The 21,518-nt window shown below is 39.0% G+C and overlaps 8 protein-coding genes and 1 long non-coding RNA gene across 15 annotated transcripts; 3 read left to right on the top strand and 6 right to left on the bottom strand.

The window, feature by feature from the left end:
• Positions 1 to 1,243: 1,243 nt before the first annotated feature.
• On the bottom strand, positions 1,244 to 3,929 carry LOC116934060 (thioredoxin domain-containing protein 3). 2 transcript variants are annotated; one of them, XM_032941691.2, is made up of 8 exons: positions 3,050 to 3,929; positions 2,866 to 2,965; positions 2,673 to 2,776; positions 2,543 to 2,614; positions 2,345 to 2,461; positions 2,201 to 2,258; positions 1,874 to 2,129; positions 1,244 to 1,805 (listed from the first exon to the last, which is right to left on the bottom strand). In XM_032941691.2, the coding sequence occupies exons 2-8, from the start codon at positions 2,963 to 2,965 to the stop codon at positions 1,532 to 1,534; spliced, it is 981 nt and encodes a 326-aa protein (XP_032797582.2). In that variant the 5' UTR covers positions 3,050 to 3,929; the 3' UTR covers positions 1,244 to 1,531. The 2 variants fall into 2 exon arrangements, with proteins under 2 accessions (XP_032797582.2, XP_032797581.2); XM_032941690.2 differs by having other exon boundaries at positions 2,866 to 3,929.
• Positions 3,930 to 4,073: 144 nt separating this feature from the next.
• On the bottom strand, positions 4,074 to 5,763 carry LOC116920362 (pleckstrin homology domain-containing family A member 3). The gene is made up of 5 exons (XM_032926586.2): positions 5,381 to 5,763; positions 5,060 to 5,176; positions 4,825 to 4,983; positions 4,634 to 4,767; positions 4,074 to 4,569 (listed from the first exon to the last, which is right to left on the bottom strand). Exons 1-5 carry the CDS (start codon positions 5,418 to 5,420, stop codon positions 4,354 to 4,356), a joined length of 666 nt encoding a protein of 221 aa, XP_032782477.1. The 5' UTR covers positions 5,421 to 5,763; the 3' UTR covers positions 4,074 to 4,353.
• A 241-nt stretch (positions 5,764 to 6,004) lies between these two features.
• LOC116919820 (thioredoxin domain-containing protein 3 homolog) lies at positions 6,005 to 8,709 on the top strand. Of its 3 annotated transcripts, none has more exons than XM_045175189.1 (9): positions 6,005 to 6,160; positions 6,220 to 6,267; positions 6,775 to 6,882; positions 6,978 to 7,081; positions 7,148 to 7,219; positions 7,286 to 7,402; positions 7,469 to 7,526; positions 7,591 to 7,849; positions 7,918 to 8,709. In XM_045175189.1, the coding sequence occupies exons 3-9, from the start codon at positions 6,783 to 6,785 to the stop codon at positions 8,279 to 8,281; spliced, it is 1,074 nt and encodes a 357-aa protein (XP_045031124.1). In that variant the 5' UTR covers positions 6,005 to 6,160; positions 6,220 to 6,267; positions 6,775 to 6,782; the 3' UTR covers positions 8,282 to 8,709. The 3 variants fall into 3 exon arrangements, with proteins under 3 accessions (XP_045031124.1, XP_032781785.2, XP_032781802.2); XM_032925894.2 differs by having other exon boundaries at positions 7,588 to 7,849; XM_032925911.2 differs by having other exon boundaries at positions 6,021 to 6,160; positions 6,208 to 6,267; positions 7,588 to 7,849.
• LOC116920354 (solute carrier family 66 member 3) lies at positions 8,444 to 9,816 on the bottom strand. Its single transcript, XM_032926575.2, has 4 exons — positions 9,563 to 9,816; positions 9,211 to 9,433; positions 9,021 to 9,141; positions 8,444 to 8,934 (listed from the first exon to the last, which is right to left on the bottom strand). The coding sequence occupies exons 1-4, from the start codon at positions 9,712 to 9,714 to the stop codon at positions 8,792 to 8,794; spliced, it is 639 nt and encodes a 212-aa protein (XP_032782466.2). The 5' UTR covers positions 9,715 to 9,816; the 3' UTR covers positions 8,444 to 8,791.
• A 72-nt stretch (positions 9,817 to 9,888) lies between these two features.
• LOC116920783 (39S ribosomal protein L42, mitochondrial) lies at positions 9,889 to 10,579 on the top strand. Its single transcript, XM_032926895.2, has 2 exons — positions 9,889 to 10,140; positions 10,284 to 10,579. Exons 1-2 carry the CDS (start codon positions 9,947 to 9,949, stop codon positions 10,504 to 10,506), a joined length of 417 nt encoding a protein of 138 aa, XP_032782786.2. The 5' UTR covers positions 9,889 to 9,946; the 3' UTR covers positions 10,507 to 10,579.
• On the bottom strand, positions 10,487 to 12,755 carry LOC116919781 (cyclin-dependent kinase 10). 2 transcript variants are annotated; one of them, XM_032925813.2, is made up of 10 exons: positions 12,638 to 12,755; positions 12,449 to 12,559; positions 12,063 to 12,135; positions 11,825 to 11,999; positions 11,649 to 11,751; positions 11,490 to 11,589; positions 11,278 to 11,427; positions 10,908 to 11,204; positions 10,721 to 10,842; positions 10,487 to 10,649 (listed from the first exon to the last, which is right to left on the bottom strand). In XM_032925813.2, exons 2-10 carry the CDS (start codon positions 12,536 to 12,538, stop codon positions 10,617 to 10,619), a joined length of 1,143 nt encoding a protein of 380 aa, XP_032781704.1. In that variant the 5' UTR covers positions 12,539 to 12,559; positions 12,638 to 12,755; the 3' UTR covers positions 10,487 to 10,616. The 2 variants fall into 2 exon arrangements, with proteins under 2 accessions (XP_032781704.1, XP_032781713.1); XM_032925822.2 differs by having other exon boundaries at positions 12,651 to 12,680.
• Positions 12,756 to 12,881: 126 nt separating this feature from the next.
• Positions 12,882 to 14,805, top strand: LOC116934063 (ubiquitin-conjugating enzyme E2 E1). 3 transcript variants are annotated; one of them, XM_045175357.1, is made up of 5 exons: positions 12,882 to 12,950; positions 13,400 to 13,654; positions 13,731 to 13,781; positions 13,850 to 13,982; positions 14,058 to 14,805. In XM_045175357.1, the coding sequence occupies exons 2-5, from the start codon at positions 13,437 to 13,439 to the stop codon at positions 14,301 to 14,303; spliced, it is 648 nt and encodes a 215-aa protein (XP_045031292.1). In that variant the 5' UTR covers positions 12,882 to 12,950; positions 13,400 to 13,436; the 3' UTR covers positions 14,304 to 14,805. The 3 variants fall into 3 exon arrangements, with proteins under 3 accessions (XP_045031292.1, XP_045031276.1, XP_045031287.1); XM_045175341.1 differs by having other exon boundaries at positions 12,904 to 13,065; XM_045175352.1 differs by having other exon boundaries at positions 12,915 to 13,148.
• A 25-nt stretch (positions 14,806 to 14,830) lies between these two features.
• Positions 14,831 to 16,972, bottom strand: LOC116934064 (CD63 antigen). The gene is made up of 4 exons (XM_032941694.2): positions 16,727 to 16,972; positions 15,897 to 16,085; positions 15,660 to 15,836; positions 14,831 to 15,586 (listed from the first exon to the last, which is right to left on the bottom strand). The coding sequence occupies exons 1-4, from the start codon at positions 16,784 to 16,786 to the stop codon at positions 15,281 to 15,283; spliced, it is 732 nt and encodes a 243-aa protein (XP_032797585.2). The 5' UTR covers positions 16,787 to 16,972; the 3' UTR covers positions 14,831 to 15,280.
• A 1,375-nt stretch (positions 16,973 to 18,347) lies between these two features.
• LOC116934061 lies at positions 18,348 to 20,483 on the bottom strand. The gene is made up of 6 exons (XR_006648313.1): positions 20,261 to 20,483; positions 19,820 to 20,204; positions 19,518 to 19,755; positions 19,057 to 19,452; positions 18,910 to 18,994; positions 18,348 to 18,835 (listed from the first exon to the last, which is right to left on the bottom strand). It is a non-coding gene; the product is annotated as an uncharacterized LOC116934061 (long non-coding RNA).
• Positions 20,484 to 21,518: the final 1,035 nt, after the last annotated feature.

Below are 21,518 nucleotides of genomic sequence, written 5' to 3'. Positions count from 1 at the left end.
AAAAAAGAATGGATATGAAAAATGAAAATCCCATACGCAAAAACTTTCTCCGATTTCCAGCCAATCACAGCACGGCTGGATCCCCAAGAAAGACAAATAAACCATGGACTCTCAGGGATTTATATCTGACCTAATCCTATCCATAAGATGTGGCAATTCCACAGACAAAAACAAAGGACGAAAGCATTTCAAAGCATAAAATAAAAAGGAAAAGAAGATTTATTTTGTAACCTTAACCAAGGACGTCATTTACACTTACATTTACCTACACTTTATTACAATATTCAGAACGATTCAATAAATCTAACCCCGGAATCTGTGGGGCAAAATTGTTATGCTCGTGTTGTATGGTTAACAAGATTTGCCTTGTTGCTAAAATAAACTGTTGTAAATAAAGGTTATAAGGCTTCTAAAAATTTCTGAAAGTATGTTTCAGTAACGCCCGTTTAACCACTAACATAGTTTATAATCTGATGCTTATACTTGGGCAAGCTGGCACATATCTGCTCTAAACTCGCCAGAAATGGGAGTCGTTCTTCACTACTCGTATTCTTTCAAGTTTACCACAGCTGACTACGATGTATTTCTCTGGGTTTGGAGTTTTCTGTTAAGTAGTCCACCGTGTTCTTAAAAAAAAGAGAAGGTTAAATCCATTTATTGCAAGAACAGCAAAAAGGCGGAAAGTTCGAGGTAACGACGTCTACTTGCGGCCACGTACTTGCCCAGTTTACTTCTGCGTGACGGGTTGATTACATTTCAGATATGCAAGTCCATGCTCTACACCTACACCACATCGACCACCTTCCAAATGCAAAGTAAAGTCTGCGACGGGAATGCAGTAAAGGAAAGTTTTCTCTGATGCATTCGTGACATGACGATGGAACATCAAATGGAAAAATATTCTACGGTCGCCAAAGAAGCTCACTCTACCTGGATGTTAGCAATTGCTACTTTTACGATTTGGCAAGATTTTCACAGAGAATTCTTGTTTACTTTCGTTTTTTCTCTGCAACTCAAAAATTTTTTTTAATGACGATGTTGTTTCAACACTTCACCGTGTGCTAACTATTAAATTACTTCAGTGCTGAATTTGTGTCGTCATGTTTATGATATCGTTAACATGCCACTTGGGCGAGGAAGAATGCCAAATGAATACCAAACAGCATTGAAATATTTAATAGGGCAGTGAAGGTCGCAGCGTGTTGTTACTTAGCATTGCGTAGCAAAACTTAGCCATTGCATGTTGCGGTTACGACACGTGTATTCTAAGTTTTTTACCATCTTACACTCCAGTGAAATTTTCAGGAAGGTATAGCATATTTTGGAAGGATTTGATATGACTTTACAGTCGCAAATCATTGCATGATATCTTTCCCAAATGCAATTTTCTTAAGACAATTTGGTTTTTGCAAATTGTCCATCTAGATATTCGATTCCCAAATCGTAAAGGAAAGCCACTATGTAAAAATGTTTTCTCCACAGCTGGATTTACTTAAAAGTTAGCTCAAAGTAGCAATGACTCTCGCTACGATCAAACACTTTCGACAACTTTATCATCATCTTCTTTCATTCTGAGACTTTCAGATTCTACACTATCTTTCAATTCCTTTTCCAAACGTTTGACCAAATCGTCTCTTTCATCGGGATCAATTATTAGGCGAAATTCTATAGGTTGATAATCAGGTTCTCCATTATTCAGTTCGATATCGACAGACTTTACCTCCGAATCTACCGATGTATCAGCCAATTCTAATCCTTCTGTTTTTTCAGAAAGCTCTTCTTCCATTTCTTCCTCAAGTACAATCCTGAATCGACAACAAATAAATAGAAACATTTTCAAAACGTAGAAGTTACGAAACGATTGCGTGATTACTTGAGTTTAACTTCGGCGATAAGTGTTTCAATCGTTTCGTCAAACCATTCGTCCAGGCTGAAATAATCAACTGAAGATGGAAACCATAAAATGAGGCAATCTTTTTGGTTGAGACGAACGGCCGACTGTGCTGCTATTTTCAGGTTTCGTTTGGTTAGTGCATCAAACAATTTATCGATAATCAGATGATAGGATCCTTGTAAAGTTAAGCCGTCTAGCTCCCACCAATTATCTGGCGCAGTGGTCAATACAATTTCTTCATTTTTTTTTTTTTCAAACAATACATAATCATTAAAATTGCTTTAATTTACAGTTGACTGAACTTACGATTATTTTTCTCAGTGTCAGCCTTGAAGACAGGCAAATCAAAACTATCCCAGGATAACTAAATAGTTGCAGGTGTTTTAAAAGATTTCTAAATGAGTGGATCTTGCAAAAGTATGATAGTAAAAAAACATATGACGTGCCTACCGAAGCTCTTTGACGGGTTCCTTCTAGAACCTCCTTTTCTATTTGTAGTTCCTTCAATAACGTTTTGCGAATCAGTGGGGCATTAGCGCCTCTTATCAACACAACTGGTTCACCTCCCTTTTTAAAAAGGCGTTTAGTTACCACCTTATCAATGTCACGTCCACTGGTGTAAAACAGCATGTTAACTTAGTAGCTTACGGCCAAAAACAGCCACGTAGGCTCACTTCGGCCCCGGAATTTGGCGAGCCGGCTGATATTATCTGCTTTCGCCTTATAAACGGGTCAAATAAAGTTTACGAGCAGTGTGCAAAATGTATTAAAAACTTACCAGGGCGCAGTGAAGAAGATCATCCCCTAATAGAAGTTTGATCTCTTTCAAATAATTAGCCATGGCTGTGCACGGGCCGCACCACTCGGAGTATACATCCACCACTATGAGTCGGAGTAGAAGTTGAGTAGTTGGATAACTTTCGTTATCGAAATTTCAATATTAAAATTTCAATTAAAAATTGCCAAATTACCCACGAGGCCTTGAAGTTTGATGAGTTCTTCCCATTTTTCATCAGAAGCCACTTCAATTTGCCAAATTAAATGATCCACTTTCCTCTCCCATTCTGCCATCTTCTTAGGTACAAAAAGACTCATGTCGGCCATGCTGATAAATCGTGATTAAATTAATCAAAAAGAAATATATACTGTACGTACGTCAAACGGTGCTAAAGAGTGTCACTCACACTCTGACAGCGACTGGGCTTCACTACCTGATTTCGTTGAAGTTTTTATAGTTTTTAGGGGTACATGACTATCTCGAACAGGAAAGGTAAAAATATTATAATAACCGAGTCGGTCCTTCCAACATGCGCTATATTCCAATTTATGTAAAGGACCAAAAATCTGTTGTACCATCTGAAATTGGGTTTTTTTTTCTGCTTTTCTCAAGTGGGCTTGTGGCAAAAGGGAGAAAGACACGAGTCACAGGCCATCATGTCGCATTCCCGCTCACACGCACTCGGCTTGTTTACCATATTTTGGTTGGCGGCTGATTGCATTTCTTATACTCTACGACCGGGATTCTCAAAATATACAAAAACATCGACAACAACGAATGGTCTTACAGAACAGTTTGACGGACAAAAAAAATCGTCAACTTCCGATTGAGTTTAGTTTTTTGTTGAAGAGAAAATGGATCACGCTCGCGTGCATACACTAAATCGCACGACACTCGCTTGCTATAAGCATCATTATCAAACTTTTTCTCTGCTCTTTGTATGCGACATTTAACAACTGTGTAATCGATGGCGCACGAATCTTTTTGAAAATCCCTACCCCTAAAAAGTGCACCAGATTTTCTACATAAATGCACATCTTTAAGTAGGCGTGGGAATTTGTGGTAAATTCTTTAACGTTGGTCCGATTTCGTCGTAACAACAATTACCAATAGGATAGTACTGGGCAGGTGTTTTCCGTTATCGAAAAATACGTGCACAATAAATAGTACCTGAACAGATTTTCGCAATAAAGCAAACAAATAAAAAAAAAAATAACACAAGATAAACCCTTTTTGAAAAGGATAGAATCGGTAGGTGTGCCTCTATCGATTGTTGTTTGACACCCAAGTGTAACTTTGCAGTATAAACTTTAGTTGGCGTTTGTAAAGTAACACAGGAAGTGAGCTAAGAAAAATAGTATTCAAATAATGAAAAATTCGAATACAACATAAACAAGAGAATCAAAGTTCAAAGTTCTATTTGTCCTTTAAGAGTATTTAAAAAATGTAATTTTATGTCAAAAAAGGGTAAATTGGCCGAATAAAGATGCCATATTCGATGACTAGAGAGGAAGAGTGATGAAGAGTTATCATGATAAAGTTTCTCTTATTTTTTTGTTTTGTTTTTGTTGTCGCCATTGTTCTCAACGTTTGGAATGGTATAATAGTTGGCAAACGAATTCAAGGCTGAGAGAGATTTCTTTGCTATCTAAATTTTGTTTTCTCTTTTTCACATTTATTTCTACTTAGAACGTGAAGTTTTCCTACCGGACGGCGATACGGGTGCTGGAGAATGGGGTGGGTCATAACTGTAGCCATTGTTAGGCTTGTCGACTGAAGGATGTGTATGGGGCAACTGGTAGGTAAACTCCGCCTTAGCAAGCCGCAAACATTCTTCCAGTGTAGAAATGAAGGTGTCGCAAGTGGCTGTCAGTAAATGTGTGGATTCGTCCAATTTCTAACGCCCAACAATAAACGTTTGATCTAGAATGGCATGTAGATAATTTTGGTAAAGGTTTTACCTCAATATCAGGTGGTGCTTGTGTAGCTGCATGTTTTACTGAATGAACTTGCTGCATCAATAAATCACAGTAGAGCCTCAATTCACTTCGCTTTGATTTTAAATTATTTTTTTCTTCAGAAACTGGGAGGTACACTGCAAAAAGAAAACACTTAGTAAAACAAATTTGAACATTACAGATTCTCTTAAAACCTGGTTCAATAGTGGCATCCTTTGTCATCCCTTCACAGGCTTTGGCACTACCAAGTGCAACAAGCCACTGCTGCCTTTCATGTGATGTGGAAGCCCTCAGGTAGAAATGTTGTTCCCCTGGAACAGTTACGTCAAGTCGAAAAGGATCTGTTTGGCTCACTACAATAGTCATGTGGAATTTAGTGAAGAATAATCAATTTTACCAGTGAATTTTTAAAAAGCCCTTATTACTCACCTGAGATTTCACAAGCACTAATTTTAAGTGACCCCTTGCATCCTTGGTTCACTTCCTCTTGAGACTTGTAGTAAACCAAGATCCCATCGTCGAGCACAAACCAGCGTGGTTGCCAGCCTATTTGAATCAATAAATTACTGGAGACTACACCAAGTCCATGAAACAGCTAGTAAGTGTTAGTATCACAGTCACATGACAAATAGTCACAAAGGCTTCAAAAATTCGCCGAACTACAGTTGGAGCCATGGCAACACCACATAACAATGTAAGTACAGGGGTTGATGTCGTAAAGAAAAGGTAATAGTCGGCAAAAGTATTTACCTGTCCAATAATTTGTCCATTTCCATAGGACTCCTTCCATGTCGTGCTTCGATTTCCGTGTCGAGTGTTGCTGATGTGGCGTTATAAACTAGCCTGTGTACTTTTTCTAAGTGACACGTATTGAAAATTGCCCCCAGCAATGTTGTGTTTTTCGCTTGTTGTTTACGTCTGCAACTGGCTAGAACAACAGCTAGATATGCTAACCATTGTCGGTTTTTTATTTCTGTCTTTCTGCCTGATAATTTCAAGCTTCGTTTCAACAAATACCGGTAATTTATGGTCACGATAACTTCGAACACATAAATGAGCGCCGAATTAATGTCGGGTTAGGTAACACACTACTAACGTTTTTCACTGTCCCTTTGAGCAAAGCGTTGCTGGAAAATGAAAATCGATTACAATATTAGGATACGAGATGGCGCGTAAGATTGCTCGTTTTAAAAAAAGTAATTCAATAATATCTAATAACAGCAAATATAAATAAGAAAAACGATCGAACCATAAAGAATAAAAGGTTTGCATAGATCGTAAATTATGAAACAACATATCTGTGAAATTGACGTTGCTGTAATGGATCGATGGACAATTACTTAAGGGAAGCGAGGGATAAAAGAGGTTGGTACGGGTGTCGCAAAGACTAGATCGTCGCCATAAGTTCGGGCGTTACCCACAGCAACGAATCAACATCTCTCCTTCCTTACGACAGTTGGAACCGACTTGACCAGCCAAACCGTTTTTGAAGACTCGACAAAACTACTAAAAACTATTCACCTACAAAAGGTACAAGCAATTCCTTGTTTGCTATTTTGGTAATCACGAATTTGAAGTTTCTTTTTCAGGCGGATCGTTTCTTCCCTCCCATAAGTCATTATTCAACCATAAATAAGGTAAAAGTATGGCAAAAGATTGTCGCACATGACGTGTACCTCCCATACGAATTCGTGCTATTGTGTGATGCATAACCAAAGCAAGTGTAATAAGACACATGGCGGAGTTAATTACTTTTAGACGAACAAGTACGACACAGCCATACTTGTACAATAGTTTTAGCATTTCGTGTGCACTAAGTTTTCTCGTGACGAGACTGCGGATAGCGGCTGCGCTGATTTTCGTGTAACCTCACACTTGTTCCCAGTGGCTAAAAGTTATATACCTATACTACCCTTTTTCACTCTATATAAAACCAAAGGTGAAATGACCTACGAAAGCTCAGTCATTGTGACACTTCCAAGCGACCCAACACCTTTGCGAGCCTCACAGCTGATGCAGCACAAAGTTCTTGTTGGGAACACGCCTTACAATTAGTCGAATGTTTTAATCTAAGCATTTATCATTGTTCCTTTGCATCTGTATTTAATTGTGATTTACTATCAACATGGCGGGTGCCTTATTAGCAAGGAAAATGGCAGCCGGAAAGAAGCGAGTTGATCATGTGGCTTGGCAAATCGAAGTAGCCACCAATGAAGAGTGGGAGGAACTCACCAAGCTTCAAGGCCTTGTTGGTAATATATTTTAAATCTCAAATTCAAAGTTTTGGCTGACCTCAGCAGAAAATCTCTACCATCTGGAATTAACATATCGTCTACCCGGAGTGTAGTGGTGGATGTATACTCGGAATGGTGCGGCCCTTGCACGGCTATGGCAAGTCATTTAAAAGAGATTAAACTTCAATTAGGGGATGATTTTCTCCACTGCGCTCTGGTAACTTCATCACCATTAATAGTTCATTGCGTACAGCTGAAATTGTAATTAACTGTTTACCAAAAGGCTAAAGCGGATTGCATCGGTCAGCTCTCCAAGTTTAGGAGCCGGAGCGAACCAACTTGGCTTTTCCTGGCCGTAAGTGACCGATAGAATATGTATGCCATTTCACGCAAATGATGTTGCTTATTTTTTTTAAAAAAGGGTGGCGAACCTGTAGCGTTGATTAGGGGTGCTAATGCACCTCTCATCCGTAAAACTTTACTGGCTGAACTGCAAACGGAAAAGGAAGTGCTGGAAGGAACCCGTCAAAGGGTTTCGGTTAGTATAAGGGCATCGTAAAGTAAATATTTCTATACACTTTAACGTGTGTTGTGATCTATGCAGTTGTCATGGGATAGTTTTGATTTGCCAAACAGCAACCCCGAGACAGAGGAAACTAATCGTAAGCATTTTAAAATGCAACCTCTCTATAGATTTAGTTTAACTCTCTATTATCTAACAAGAAGAAGACGTTGAGTTGACTACTGCGCCAGATAATTGGTTAGAACTTGACGGATTGACTTTGAAAGGATCCTATCGCTTGATTCTCGATAAATTGGTTGAAGCATTGACCGAAAAAAATTTGCCGATCGCCGCCAGATCAGCTGTAAGTCTCGACAAAAAAGATTGTCTCATTCTGTGGTTCCCTTCGACGGTGGAAGACGAAAGCCTGGCAGAGTGGTTTGACCACACTATTAAATCACTGATTGCTGAAGTTGAACCAAAGTATTACAAATGTTCCCTCCTTTCATGAAAGAATTGAAAGATACTGACTATTTCCTTTCTTCATTAAGAACTGTACATGAAGAAGGCACAGAAGACGAGCTGACGGAAAACACGGAAGGATTGGAATTGGAGGAGAAAACGGAACCTACGGATGAAAACCCTTCCAGTGCCGAAGCCAATGCGGAGGAATCGGAATACCAGCCGATAGAATTCCATCTGATAGCCGATCCTGACGAAAAAGAGGCGCTGATCAAGCAATTGGAAAAGGAATCAACGGAAGACGGTGAAACTGGTGAGAACGAAACTCCCACCGTGGAAGAGGTCGCTGAAGAAGAAGAGGAAAAACAGCAGGAAGAAGAAGAACCCATTGAAAATCTGGATAAAATCGTCGAAGAAGAATTGGTTAAAGATGTTACCGAATCAGCCGAGTAGACCTTAAATTCTTTCAACTTTCTAAAACAAAACAAAAAATAATAATTCCAGTCGTAGAAAAAGTTCTACGTAGCCCTTTATACATAAACGGGAACTGCTTGCGATCAGGGATGAATCCATGTGATGTATCCCAACAGCTGTCTAGAAGAAAGGATCCGAAGCTTTGACTACAAGGCACCGTTTAATCACGTTCGTTTGCATCGATCATCAAAAGGAGGTGAGCACACGGCGGCAGTACGGAACAAGCTGTAGAAAATTGCATTCGGAAAACACATCCGACGATGGCGTGCAAGATGTGAGAGAGGAAGTATAACAACAGTCTCGAACAAAAGTTTGTGTGGATTCGTTTAAACTGTGCCCGCTTGGAAATCAAGAGGAAAGAAAACGTCAAAATAAACACGCGCCCGTATAGTGGTAGCAACACGCAATGGGTCTAACTTTCCAATGACTGGCACGCAATTGTCCTCATGATTCCACCACTAATGCCCCAAACATTTTGCTCTGTTTTATTCACTGTGTTTTCTTTTCCTGCTTCCGCGGTCTTCTCAGTTTTAAAGCCAGAGAAATAATGGCTAAATTAAGTATCAAACTGACGGAATAGTTAGCCAGAAGTGGGGCATCAAAACCTCGATCCAGAGTCGTAAAAATCCTCGCTGAGGTAAATCAATCAATGCCAAAGAAAAAATCAAACCCGTATTAAAAACAAACAAACTGGAATTTAGTAAATCACAGCACTTACTAATGCAAGTATACGCTGCGATAGACCAAGTCAAAACACTGACAGATTTTGAGTTTTGAGAGACGTGCATGGTTCGAAGTTGAGCCAGTTTGCTGGCAGCCGATATTGGAGTGCAAAGACTCTAAGATTCGATCGTCATATCAGTTGTCTAATCTGAGGAAATAGTGTTTTAGTAGTCCAAAGCAGTTACCATAAGTGTAATTAGTAGCCCGTTTGGAAACAGGCCTGTTGTCAAAGCGTAGACGACGGCCGCATAGGCGCCAAGTATGGCAAACCAAGTAGGACTTATTTGTTTGCTGTAATGAAGTACAAGAGCCAAAAGAAGAAGGTCTTGCCCAACGAGAAAGGGATACTCCAAGTATGACGAAAGTGCGTAACCGCTGGAAACACTGTAGCACAGCCCAATAGTAAACCTATATTTGATACAATGGCCTACTTAATCCCCTTACTAGATTAGACGTGACGATGTATACAATTGTTCAGACAAGGAAATCATCAATCATGCCCAGTACGAAATATTATAATTGAAAAACTAAACTTACGAAGTCAATTCAAGTAGTGTGCCCGGTAGACTGAGCCCCGTGGTGTTTTTGCTGCCCACGAGACTTATTATTTGCGGAATTTTTAACACAATACACAGTACAATTGTTGAAATGTTGGCAAATGTAATTAATAGAGAATATAGTTCAACCATTTTCCTTAACAAGAAGACCACTGAGAATGAAGCCACGATCAACTGATGTGATCAAAGTCCGTCGAAAGACTGACTTGTTACACGTTTAGGTTTTGACTTTCTCAAATTTACATCTGGCAAAACAATCGAGAATCGACTTTCATTTTTTAAATCCCACATCTCTGTATTTTCGTGTTTGTGGCAACGCTGAAGTGTTCGTCTGCTTCACTGTCAAATCACATTTTGCCGAAACATGGCTACATCTCTGAAAACTTTGAGCAATCTGGTTCAAAACAAAAATGTATTGAACTTCAGTGCTAGATACGTGCAGATGTTTGGCTATGGGTTCAAAAGGAATAGCCACATCCTCCGGAAAGAAAATCCTGAAGATAAAATTGTTATGGCTGACAATGGAGCCACAATTGTCTGCTGGCATCCCCAACCTAAGTAAGCATTTTCTTTAGTAAAAACGCCACCTTATAACAATTAAAGGCATATTGCTATCGTTTTAGGTGTTCTTCCTTCTGATATGTTTAAACTTATGATAATTACCACAAATTTGAGATTAATGATGAATTTTCCAATAACAGATTTCCCTATGAATGTAGCCTTCCCTTGCCAATCAAATCTAATGAAGTAACCCAGATCCTGAAGACAAAAGCTACAGATATAGCAGAAATATTTCATTTTGAGAAACCACAGCAGCAAAGGGAATATTTAATGAAAATGACAGCTACAACTAAACATCGCTGGTTTCCAAGGATTGCAAAGAAATACGCAAAGAAAACCAAACCAGATCGCGAATTTTTGTAATGCACCGTGAAATGCGTGTAGTTCAGTAAAAAGAAAAAAAAACCAAAATAATAATTAAAAAAATGACAAACAACGACAAATTCCAAACTTCTTCTGTTTCGCCATTGATTTTAATCGACACGACCACGCTTCGGCAGTTGGAGCTAAATAAAAGTAATTGACACGGTTGTGAATTATTCACATTTCAAAAGTAGAATGGCCTAGAAATTCTTACCAAGTCCGATAGACCGTCATTTGATTGATTTTCCTGTTGCCGTTGTTCCTGATTCATTTCTCTACGGCTAGATTTCATATTTCTATGCTGTGGAAATGACGGCATGAGCTTAGGATCACACGCTGTGGCAATGCAATTTAAAATATTAGATTAATGATAAGCTATCAGAAATATATATGAAACATACGAAGTGGTTGTTCCCTAAAATACGAGCTCTGTAGACACTCCTCGGCAGTGGCCCGTTTGGCTGGATCGTACATGAAGAGGAAATTGAGCAACCGGAGGCCCGCTGCACTCAAATAGGGAAATTTGTTTTTGAGATTGTTGTACGGTTGCGCCTTCAGAGTAAAATTCTGGAGAGCAGGAAGTTGGTCCATCTGAGGCCAAATAGCGGCATGGGGAGTTCCTAAGAGTTCGATGATCATATCCAACTGTTGGACTTCAGTTCGACCAGGTAAAAGAGGCTTATGAAGCAGCAGCTCCCCTTTATGATTGAATCAGGGATCATATTAGTCAAAGACGGAATAAGTAGGCATTTAATCAAGAATCATACGAACCGAGAATGCAGCCCGCTGCCCAAATATCAATTGCTGTTGTGTGAGTAGGGGAGTTGAGAAGCAATTCGGGGGCTCGATACCACAGTGTTACAACACGAGGAGTCATCGGTTTAATAGGTTCACCAAATCGACGTGCCAGTCCAAAATCGGCTAACCAACAGATTGTGATTAGATGAACAAATTCCTTTATATTAAAATAAGGTTTCCTGTACCAATTTTGACGCATCCTCGGTCGGTCATTAAAAGATTAGACACTTTCAAATCTCGATGAATGTAGTAGTGTTTATGAAGATAGGCAAGTCCTTGGAATACCTAAACAGAAAAGGATGTTAGGCAATCAATAATGTAACAACTAAAGTAAACAGGTATACTTGGAGACCAATGCATTTGACTTGTGCCTCAGTAAATGGGTTTGGCATATTGTCAAGTATAGAAGCCAGATCTTGCTCACAGTACTCCATTACTAGAAAAACACTAAATAAAATGACCACATAGTCAGTTAAATTTCAAAGGCAATATAATTAGGGGTTTTTTTTTGTGAATGTACCTTTCAAGACTTCTACCAACCACTACCTCTTTGATAGCCACAATGTTTTCATGCTGGCAATTCAATAGCAATGTAATTTCACGTATGGCGCTCAATGGAAGTCCGTCTTTCTCGCGCTCCATTCGCATTTTCTTTAGTGCAACAACTTCTCCATTTCGGGTATCTCTTGCTCTATCTAAAGATAATTAACGATGTGAAAATTTGCAATTCAACAGATGACTTAAAGTTGAATTCATACAGACGATGCCATAGGTTCCTTCACCAATGCGGTTTAACTTCTCAAATTCAGAGACAGACCTGCACTTGCCCAGCTGAATTGAAAACAAACAAATTGTTTAAAATTTAAATTTTTTAGAGCATTTCATAAATTCTCACAAAATAATGTATCTTATAATAAAGTAAAAATAAAATCTGTATTCTTGAGGTAAAACATAATTGTGACATCTTAAATTGCAAGGAAAAAACACCTTCGAACTGCAACACCCGAGTCATTTCCTGCTAAAAAGCTTTTTACTACTCTTAGGAAAGGATGCAATTATCAATCTTATTATTATTTATATACTGTCCATAAACACGCAAGTTCACGGATCCTACATTGTGACACATTGAGAAAAAGTGCAATACATTATCTTTTTCCGGGATCGGCATGGGCTGACCGGTGAGGAAAGAAGTTAAAACCCCTTTTTTGCTGACTGGAATGCTTGGATCTTGCATATCTCTTGCTTAACCGGAACGCTTTTTAAATGTAACAAATAGGAATAGTATTACACACAAAACTATTTTTATGGGTATAGGTTCCTCGTCAAAAATTACTTGAAAATTGTACCGGAGAAACACACGCGATTGAGCCGACAACAATAGTCAATGCCATTAGAAATTGTGGTGGCGGTAAATTCGCCGGCTGGAAAAAACAGATTCATTTTCAATATTGAATCGATATTCTTAGATTTATAGAGGGAACTCACAAAAAAATTATTTTCTGGTATACCAATTGTAATTAAATAAATTAATTGGCAAAATGAAAGAAGATAATTTAGATAAATGTACTGGTAAAACTGGCAACCTAAACTGTTCTTTAATGTCTTGTTGTATGTATTTCGGTGGCTGTATCGTTCCTGGGCGAGAAGTAAGAACGCCCCAATAAAACAATCCTTTTATTTTAAATTCATGTCCTGCTATTGAAGAATTAAATTTCGATCGAATAATTCATTCCTTCTGTAGTCGAGTTCAGTCATTGAGTGGTACGTTAAAATTCATTTGTACATTTTGTTGGTATTTTCTGGTCGTCGGCTTTGTCTCCTTCAGGCTTTGTGTGTTTGCTTGGGTAAGAATGGGTTGAAAAATATACTAAACGTTTAATAGGTCTTAATAATTGAAAACTCAGTGCTATATCATTGAATATTAAGACAGTGTTTAAAGAATAGAAGGGTAGACTCTTTCTCACCCAAATATTTTTGTGTAATGTGGTGTTATAAGTTCATAGACTGATGCTTGTCCTTAAAAAAAACTTAGCAGTTTCAATTTTCTGTACTGTTAATTGTTCCATTTATTTATTTTTTTTTTTACTTAACAAAGGTTGATCTGGAGATCTCACTACATTATCAGCTGCTCCATGTCCACATCTGGAGCAGGTCCGTCATCCAGCAGTAGAGTCCAACACCAGCAGGGCTCTAATAGCAGCAGTGGCCAGACTGAGGCCAACGGGAATACAACACCTCCACCTCAGTCCTCAGCCAACACAGCTGCCACAGCTACTCCTCCTGTAAAAGAAGCCAAAGAAGCTAAACCCAATCCCAAGATGTCAAAAGCACTCAGCACATCAGCCAAAAGGTATGATTATTGCAACACATGATGGTGTGGCTTTCCAGTAAAAAAAAAAATTATTATTTTAAATTTCATATTTCAGAATACAAAAAGAATTGGCAGAAATTACATTGGATCCCCCACCAAACTGCAGGTAAATCATGATTATGGAGGGTTCTGCAGAGGAAGGATTTTCACTATTTGCTTTTTGTATTGTTTCAGTGCCGGACCAAAAGGTGATAATTTATACGAGTGGGTTTCTACCATCCTAGGTCCGCCTGGTTCAGTCTACGAGGGCGGTGTATTTTTCCTTGACATTCACTTCTCCCCAGAGTATCCATTTAAACCACCCAAGGTAACTCGAGTTCACCAACCTCCTTCTTTCGGCATTCCACTGTGTGTTCTTTTAATACAATGTTCTTTTCTAAAGGTGACGTTTCGCACGAGAATCTACCATTGCAACATCAACAGCCAAGGTGTCATTTGCCTGGATATTCTTAAAGACAACTGGTCCCCAGCGTTGACCATCTCCAAAGTCTTGTTGTCAATTTGCTCGCTATTGACGGACTGCAATCCCGCCGATCCTCTCGTCGGTAGCATCGCCACACAGTACTTGCAAAACCGAGAAGAGCACGATCGTGTTGCTCGGCTCTGGACCAAACGTTACGCCACGTGATTTTCTCCTCTTTTTTTTTTTGTAAGCTTCTTTATTATTTTTTATTATTATTCTTTCATTTCTACTCCCCTTTAAAAAAATCTTTCAAAATCCGCCACTACTCATGGAACTACAGTTTTCTTTCTTTTAAAAAAATTAAAACAACACATCCTCATTGATTTGTTTGGTTGTTTTCTTTTTCGTAATTCCTATAACCCTCCAATTTTTCGGCACACCTAGAGGATTTTTCTTAAAGCTCTAGTCTGGTCCACATTCATTTTCTTTTAAAGTAAAAAAAAAGAATTCCCTCCTATCTATAAAAGACGCACATCTTGCTGTTTCAAAGCCGGACTTCGTCGTTTCGAAAATTACGCAAAACTCCTCAATGTCCCGTCGCAACGCCCACCCTCCCCTAGCCCCAATCCCTCACCGTTCTCGTGTCATAATTCGAAAATTCTTATTACTGGTTTGTGCCCTCTTGGAACTGCAGAGGTAGAAGAAAATACACAACTTTGTTTTAAAATTTTTCAATTAAATATCAATAGAAATGATGTAAAACCTTCATTTATTGATATCTACAACCATCATTCGTTTCTTTTCAAAGTTTCGCAAAAGAATTCCTTAGGGGAGAAGTGTGTTAAGGTGACAATACCGGGATAAACTTTTTTGAACGAAAGACAAACAGAAAATAGCATCCCTAAATATAATTCCAATCGAAATTTATAAAGTTTCCTTCTGAATGCCCAAGGTAAAAAGAAAAGGAAATAAAATTTCATATAATAGTTTTTTGTTTTGTTTTTTTAACTTTTCACTTGCCAAACTAGACTCGATTTTCAAGACATAACAAGAATAATAGAAAATATCGAAGACAGGCGGATTTCTTTCAAGTTCATTAAAAAAACGTGCCCATATTTTACGTTAGTGACGAGCTTCAAGTGCGGCTTCATTCAATGATTAAATCAATTTTGCTTTTTGCTTGGACACTCTTAATTATAAAGTTAAACGGAATGGTAACTACCACGAATGGCCTTGGCCAGAAGACAAGCGAAGACAATGCCTATCAACTGAATGAATGCAATGCCAACTCCAATGCCAGCAAATACACCAGCCTTGTGTTTTACTTGTTTTGCAAGTTCGGGTACGCAGCCAACAGTCCAAAGTCTCTCATCTGCGTCGGGACTCAAGATCATATTAAGACCGCAGCCGACTGTATACTCTTTGCAGCAGCTATCTGGAACATTTACTCCATGGCTGAAGGTTGTGTTGGCCCAGTCTGTGTAATTTTGAACACCACAGCAATGAACCTGTATGACAGTTTCAATCAAGGAAATCAAATAAGAAAATAATAACATGAAATATTATGTAAGTCCAACATACCTCATTCTGCATAATATTCCAGGTCTCTGTAACACCCTCATGGCCAGTAACATTATACTGTTGCTGAGCCTTGAACATGTTTTCTGTCAATGTGGCATCAACATCATTACGTAGGACATAGGCAGCAATGCCTCCAGCCAATTCACAGATGAAGATGAGCCCAAGGAAGACTGAGAACTACACAATTCAAAACTTCATCAGCACTTTTTTCAAACAAATATGTTGGTCAGGACATACTGTGATCATCATGCAGTTGTTTTCTCTGACAGCACCACAGCATCCAAAAAACGCCACCAAGAAGATGACCACACCAACAATGATGAAAAGCATGGGAGCTGAAAGAAATTCATTTCCCAGGAAATCCAGATACGTCGAGTACAATCCCTGAATAACTCCTGCCGTGATGATGAGCGTAATGCCCGAAACCTAAGATGAGAAAAAGTAACAAAAAAAGGCAATAAAAAGATTATTAACGTCGTATATATTATAAGGGGTTGGCTGCCCCAAAAGACTGCCAGGAAACACACGAGGATCGTGGTTTCCCAGGCACAATTTACGACCGAGAACCCCTGACACAAAATACAATAGCAAGAGAGCAGTCATCCACGCCACAAGATTGAACACGACTCTGCTACTGCAAAGGGTAGTTAAAAACTACAGAAAAAAGAAAAGAGAAACTAACCAAGAGACGTAGCTGAAACAAGTTTTCAAATACAGCTCAATGTGTTGACACGGTTGCCCGTGGCAGCAAATGGAAATTTGTCGGCCATTCGTTTTCAGGAGGAACTTATCAACCGTTACTTTTTTTTTCTTTCATTCCCGGAAAAGGTAAGACCAAGTTTAATAGATTTCAGACCATGTTGCAAACAAAAGCGACTCCCTTTTTTCCCGTGCTTTGAACTACATCAAGATAAAAAGTTGACGACGCGAAAAAAAAAAAATGGATTGCAACAACGGGAAAGCCACGTAACATATGGAATTAAAAACGACGCACACATACATGGCAAAAGACAAGGGGCGTTTTTCAAATCCAGATAAAGAGAAAATTTGACATAATTTTGACTTACGGCAAACAGCAGATTAAAGATGAAGAGTAAATACTTGATGAATTTCATTCCAGTCTCCATTTTTGAATAACTTGACTACGATACAAAGAGTAAAAACTCTTAATAAAAACCTAAATGACCAAGGACGTTTAACGTTGAAATCTACAGCTCGACCAAGACGTGGGGGGAATGTGTCGTACGTGTGCTGCGGTTGAACAAAGGCCCTTCGGTTATCAAGACGTCTGAGCAACGACTGAACGCTAAATTCTTTTTAAGGCGTTAGTCGAGTCATAAGAGACATTAGCGCCTCTAGCGGATACTTTGGTGGATGTACACGTAGGGAAAAAAAATGAAATAAAAATAACCAACTTAGAGATCCGTCTGAATACCAACAACGATGTGAAAAGTACGTGAAAGAGGGAAATCCATATTGATTAGAAACATGGAAATGCTTTATTGTCGTGTTCTATATCCGTTGTTCGCGTAATAGGAGGGTCCGGGTATTTTTTCGATCGATGTGTCTTTGCAAAGCAGCTCAGTCAGAGCTGAATGGGTGTAGAAAAGAAAAATTTTATGCAAAACGATAGGGGCCGCCACATAATGGTGACTCATGTTTTTTCCCAAATTCTTTTATGGGTCTCATTTCATCAGCAGGTTCCTTGTACCACAGTGCTTGTACTACCACCTGGCCCTGGTCCATCATCCGTGACAAACGTTTCATCGTCTGCATATGTACATATGGCATTACACACCACAAGTCGTCCTTGAAGTTCTCAGCAGAAAAAACTAAAAATTTTATTGACAATTATTTTCCACTTTGTGTCCATTTGTCTTGTTTCATGTTGGTTAATAATATTACAATAATGTCAAAGCAAACGTTGCCGTATGAGAAATATTGAATCGATAAAATCAATATGTTGTCTCATGACAAAGTGGTCAAAATGAATTGTCGCCCGCGTCATCATTGCGTCTTTCAGTGGAAGAGAGGGGAGGGCACGGAAATCAGTGAAGAAATCCCGGATGTTGATCCTTCCCCACACACACGCGCTGATTCACCAAAAATTCTTTATTCTAGAGCTGAAGCGTGTGTAAGTGAATCATCTTGGCTTTATAGCCTCATCACAGACGACAACAGAAAAATAATAAAATCCCATCAGATAAATAGCACTTAAACCCCCGATTATCGATCCGATTTCCTTTTACCCCACCCGCCCTAATAAACCCTTAACATATACGTAAAACACACTGTAAGCTATCGAATCTCATTTGAGAAAACCACTGGTAATAGGCTAATAAAAAGAACATCTGGAATCATTTCCACAATTTTTTTTTTCCAAGTGAAAATTTCTCTTTTATCGCTAGTCACCCTTCGTTTGAGTATAGCGAAATCACCTTACATCCTTCTTTTTCCCTTAAGAGTTGTGTTAACGATTTTCGACTTTCCGAGGGACAAAAAAAGTAAATGAAAAAGAAATGGCTTCTTTTTTTGTAGAACAAAAAAAAACAAAAAACGCAGGTCGGGTCCAACGGTGGATGTGTTTAGAATCCGTATACACACTTAATAGGGGAGACTTGAGAGCGTGCAAAAGAGTGACAGCTCAAGTAGCATGCACCTACGGCAAGTCCGACATGGTGAACACGCTTCTTGATTGCCTAATGGCCACACACATTTATTTTCGACTTTAATTCTCTTTTGCTATTTTACACGACATCGTTAACTCTACAGGAATACAAACATGAAAGAAAATGAAAGTCTTTCATCATTCAGACGATGTTTTTAAAGTTGAATCATTAATTCATGTCGTCTGCTGCAAAATATAAAGGATTCAAAATAATTTCCTCGTCTTTCTGGAATTGTTATTGCAATGGGTCCTTCTCGGATGATTAATTTTGTGCTCCTGTGTAGCACGGTACAATAGTTCTTGTCTCTTGATTCACTTAGCCTTTGACTCGCGTTTTTCCCCATTGTTTGATCTGACGTCAAGTTGGGATTTTTTACCCTCCTTTTCTTGTGTTGACGTTTCGAATCAATGAGATTCTGTTTCATCCAATAAACCGACTGTCGTCCGTTGACATACAAGTTATTGTTTTTTTTTCTTCTCTATCTCCAAAACTTATCCTGAAACTATTCTACGAAATGCCAAAATCAAGATATTGGGAAAATGATTGAGGAAAAAAACTTAAAAGAATTTACAAGTACTTACACATGACATGTACTTGTAATCCCCTTTTTTTTTCTCTCTCTCTCTCCCGGATCTTGTATGTCGTCGAGTTACTCTTTCACTTCACCTGTTTCAAGGAGGACACATGAAAATATTGATCGAAACTCAGCAAGCAGCAGTTTTACTCACGTTATAGTAATAAAGCCGGAGCTTTGTCTTCTCTTTAGTTGGTCACGCGGATAATCTTTGCCATCTCCCTCCGGACAAACTTTCCCCTATCGACGTTCACTCTCTTTTTTCTTTTTGGTATATCCAATAGAATAGCACGAACGTGCGTTACAGGGGAAACCCCGCCGTACAATGGAGAAAGAGCAAGCCGCTCAACAGCTCAGCTCTTTGCATATCGCCACACAAGATTGCGTGTCTGTGAGTTATTTTGTACTAGTCAGTAAACGTTAGTGCAATTGATACTTCTCGTAGAACTCGATCATCTCTCGAGGCGGAAATGTTATAAGGGATGGTGAATCTTACAATCAGCTTTGAGGCCTGTGTTCCATTGTCAGCTTGTAGGGTTCGTGTACTCCACTTGAAAAAAGAAAAGAAAACGCTATATCGCACAAGTTCTTTCTTTCGGCATCCCTTCGACTTACCCGTGTTGTGTATCCAATCAGTTTGGGGACACAACAAACTTGATTGCAAGACGATAGACCGCTATTGCCCTGGACGGCAATTTTATACGACACAGAGAGATAAATAGATTTCGTCCTGGATAGACTCCTTAACTCCTCCGTTCTCCGTTATCGATTGAAGAGAGAAAAGAATGATTCAGATAACATCCTTGTGTAGATAGTGGGTTAATTCCGCTCGATTCCGCAGATGGAATCTGGCCTAAAAATAAAAATAGATAACTTGGTTAGACGCTAATGGATGTATAGCATTTTTAGTAGATTACAGTGGATTCTTCCGGCCGGCCGGCTGTCGACGTCCGTATTTTTAGGATTCCGTTTCACGTCGCATCAGATGCGATTGCACGCACAAACTTGCACACACGTCACACACAAGACGTGCACGATGCGAGAGCACGGTTTTCCCACCGTCTTTCGTGTTGCCCAACAGATCCGGAAGGAAATTTGGGAAACGCTGATAACGTCCTTGCACGCCAAGAGATGTCTCAACTTGATTCGTTTCGTTACTACTATTCTAGACGCACGAACGAATTTGTGATCAAACTTTAGAATCAATCATACGAGCCGTCCTTCAGGCAAGAAAATAATTCGCGGTAGACGTGTGGGAAGTTATAGTAGGGGTCGATAATGCGAGTTCACTCATTGTCAAACCTGTGAGTTGTGTCAATAATGAAATTGCATTAATGAACTTTAAAAATAATACTTACTATACATTTCTGTTAAACACTGCTACAGCTTCGTCATTGAGATCAGTAAATGTTTTTCTTATTTGTTTAAATTTTAGTCTTGGCCGTTGGGCCTCCCTCCGCCCAACGGAAATGCCGAATTAAAACAATCGTCGTATCGATTTTTAAAGCCTGAGGGATCAAAACCAATGTTACGTAGAGAAACTTTACAAAATGGGGAGATAACTGTAACTAAAGAGGTAACGGAATAATTACGGAATATTACACGCCAAACATTTTTTCTTGCCTCGATAGAGCGGATGATTTATTTTCATCTAGATCCGTTGGTTCTAAAAAAAAAAAAATACTTAAGAGGCTTGCCAAATCCAGACGTTTTCGAAAAATAGTTTCTTAACTTCCGTCCAACGGATTTCGTGTGATGACTGAGCAGTTACAGTACGCCCCACTGTCTTCAAATGAACACCTTCTCGATTCAGCCTACGTGCATCACGCCTGGTTACGGTTTGCTGCCTCTAGTAAATTAAGAATAAAAATGTATGAATGGTTGATTATACGAAAAGTTAAACACTTGATCGCGCTGCGTTTGAGGGTTTCAATGACCAAATGCCTTTCCGGCCATTAAATGAGTTTCGATCCCAACACTTTCCGATCGACATGCGAAACATTTGAAGAAACCCACGAACACGGAAAGAACCAAAGAGTTGCGACTATTGGGTCGACTCGATTCCAGGAAATTGAGCGTTGACTTTCAATTACCTAGATAGCTTGCAAAGTTTGGCCTAGACGAGGAGAAACTATAAAATGTTCAATGACTTACAGTTTGGTACACAGTTGCAGTTCCTTTACGATTCTAACTTTAAACAACTTCCAGTTTGCTAGAAAAGATAGTTCCATATTCAGTTGCGAATAATCAGAGTCGATTTGCGACAGACAAGAATAAAAAAAAACCTTTTAATAGAAAGGGTAATACTTCCAATGCAGCTCTCGTCAATTCCAGGCCAACAATTAATTTTCAGGAGGTGATAAACTAATTTCCCTTAGGTGGTAATATATCTTGACACTTTTACTAACACCTTCTAGGACGGAGGTTCTATTCAAATGGGGAAAACGATTTTAATCCCACCGTGATTTGTTGTATTGTTCCAGGGTCCAGTGGACCGAATAAATCAGTATTTCTGGACTGTTTACTCCTAGAACTTCGACATCGATTTTGAAGATTTATTTCCAAATCAATTTTCTTGTGTGCGATATGGCCGCTTTGCCACGGCCATTAATTCCT

This window comes from Daphnia magna, linkage group LG1, assembly GCF_020631705.1.
Source record: "Daphnia magna isolate NIES linkage group LG1, ASM2063170v1.1, whole genome shotgun sequence".
In the NCBI taxonomy this organism is placed as follows: domain Eukaryota; kingdom Metazoa; phylum Arthropoda; class Branchiopoda; order Diplostraca; family Daphniidae; genus Daphnia; species Daphnia magna.
Note: the sequence above shows the minus strand (reverse complement) of the source record. Positions and strands in the feature narration are given on the sequence as shown.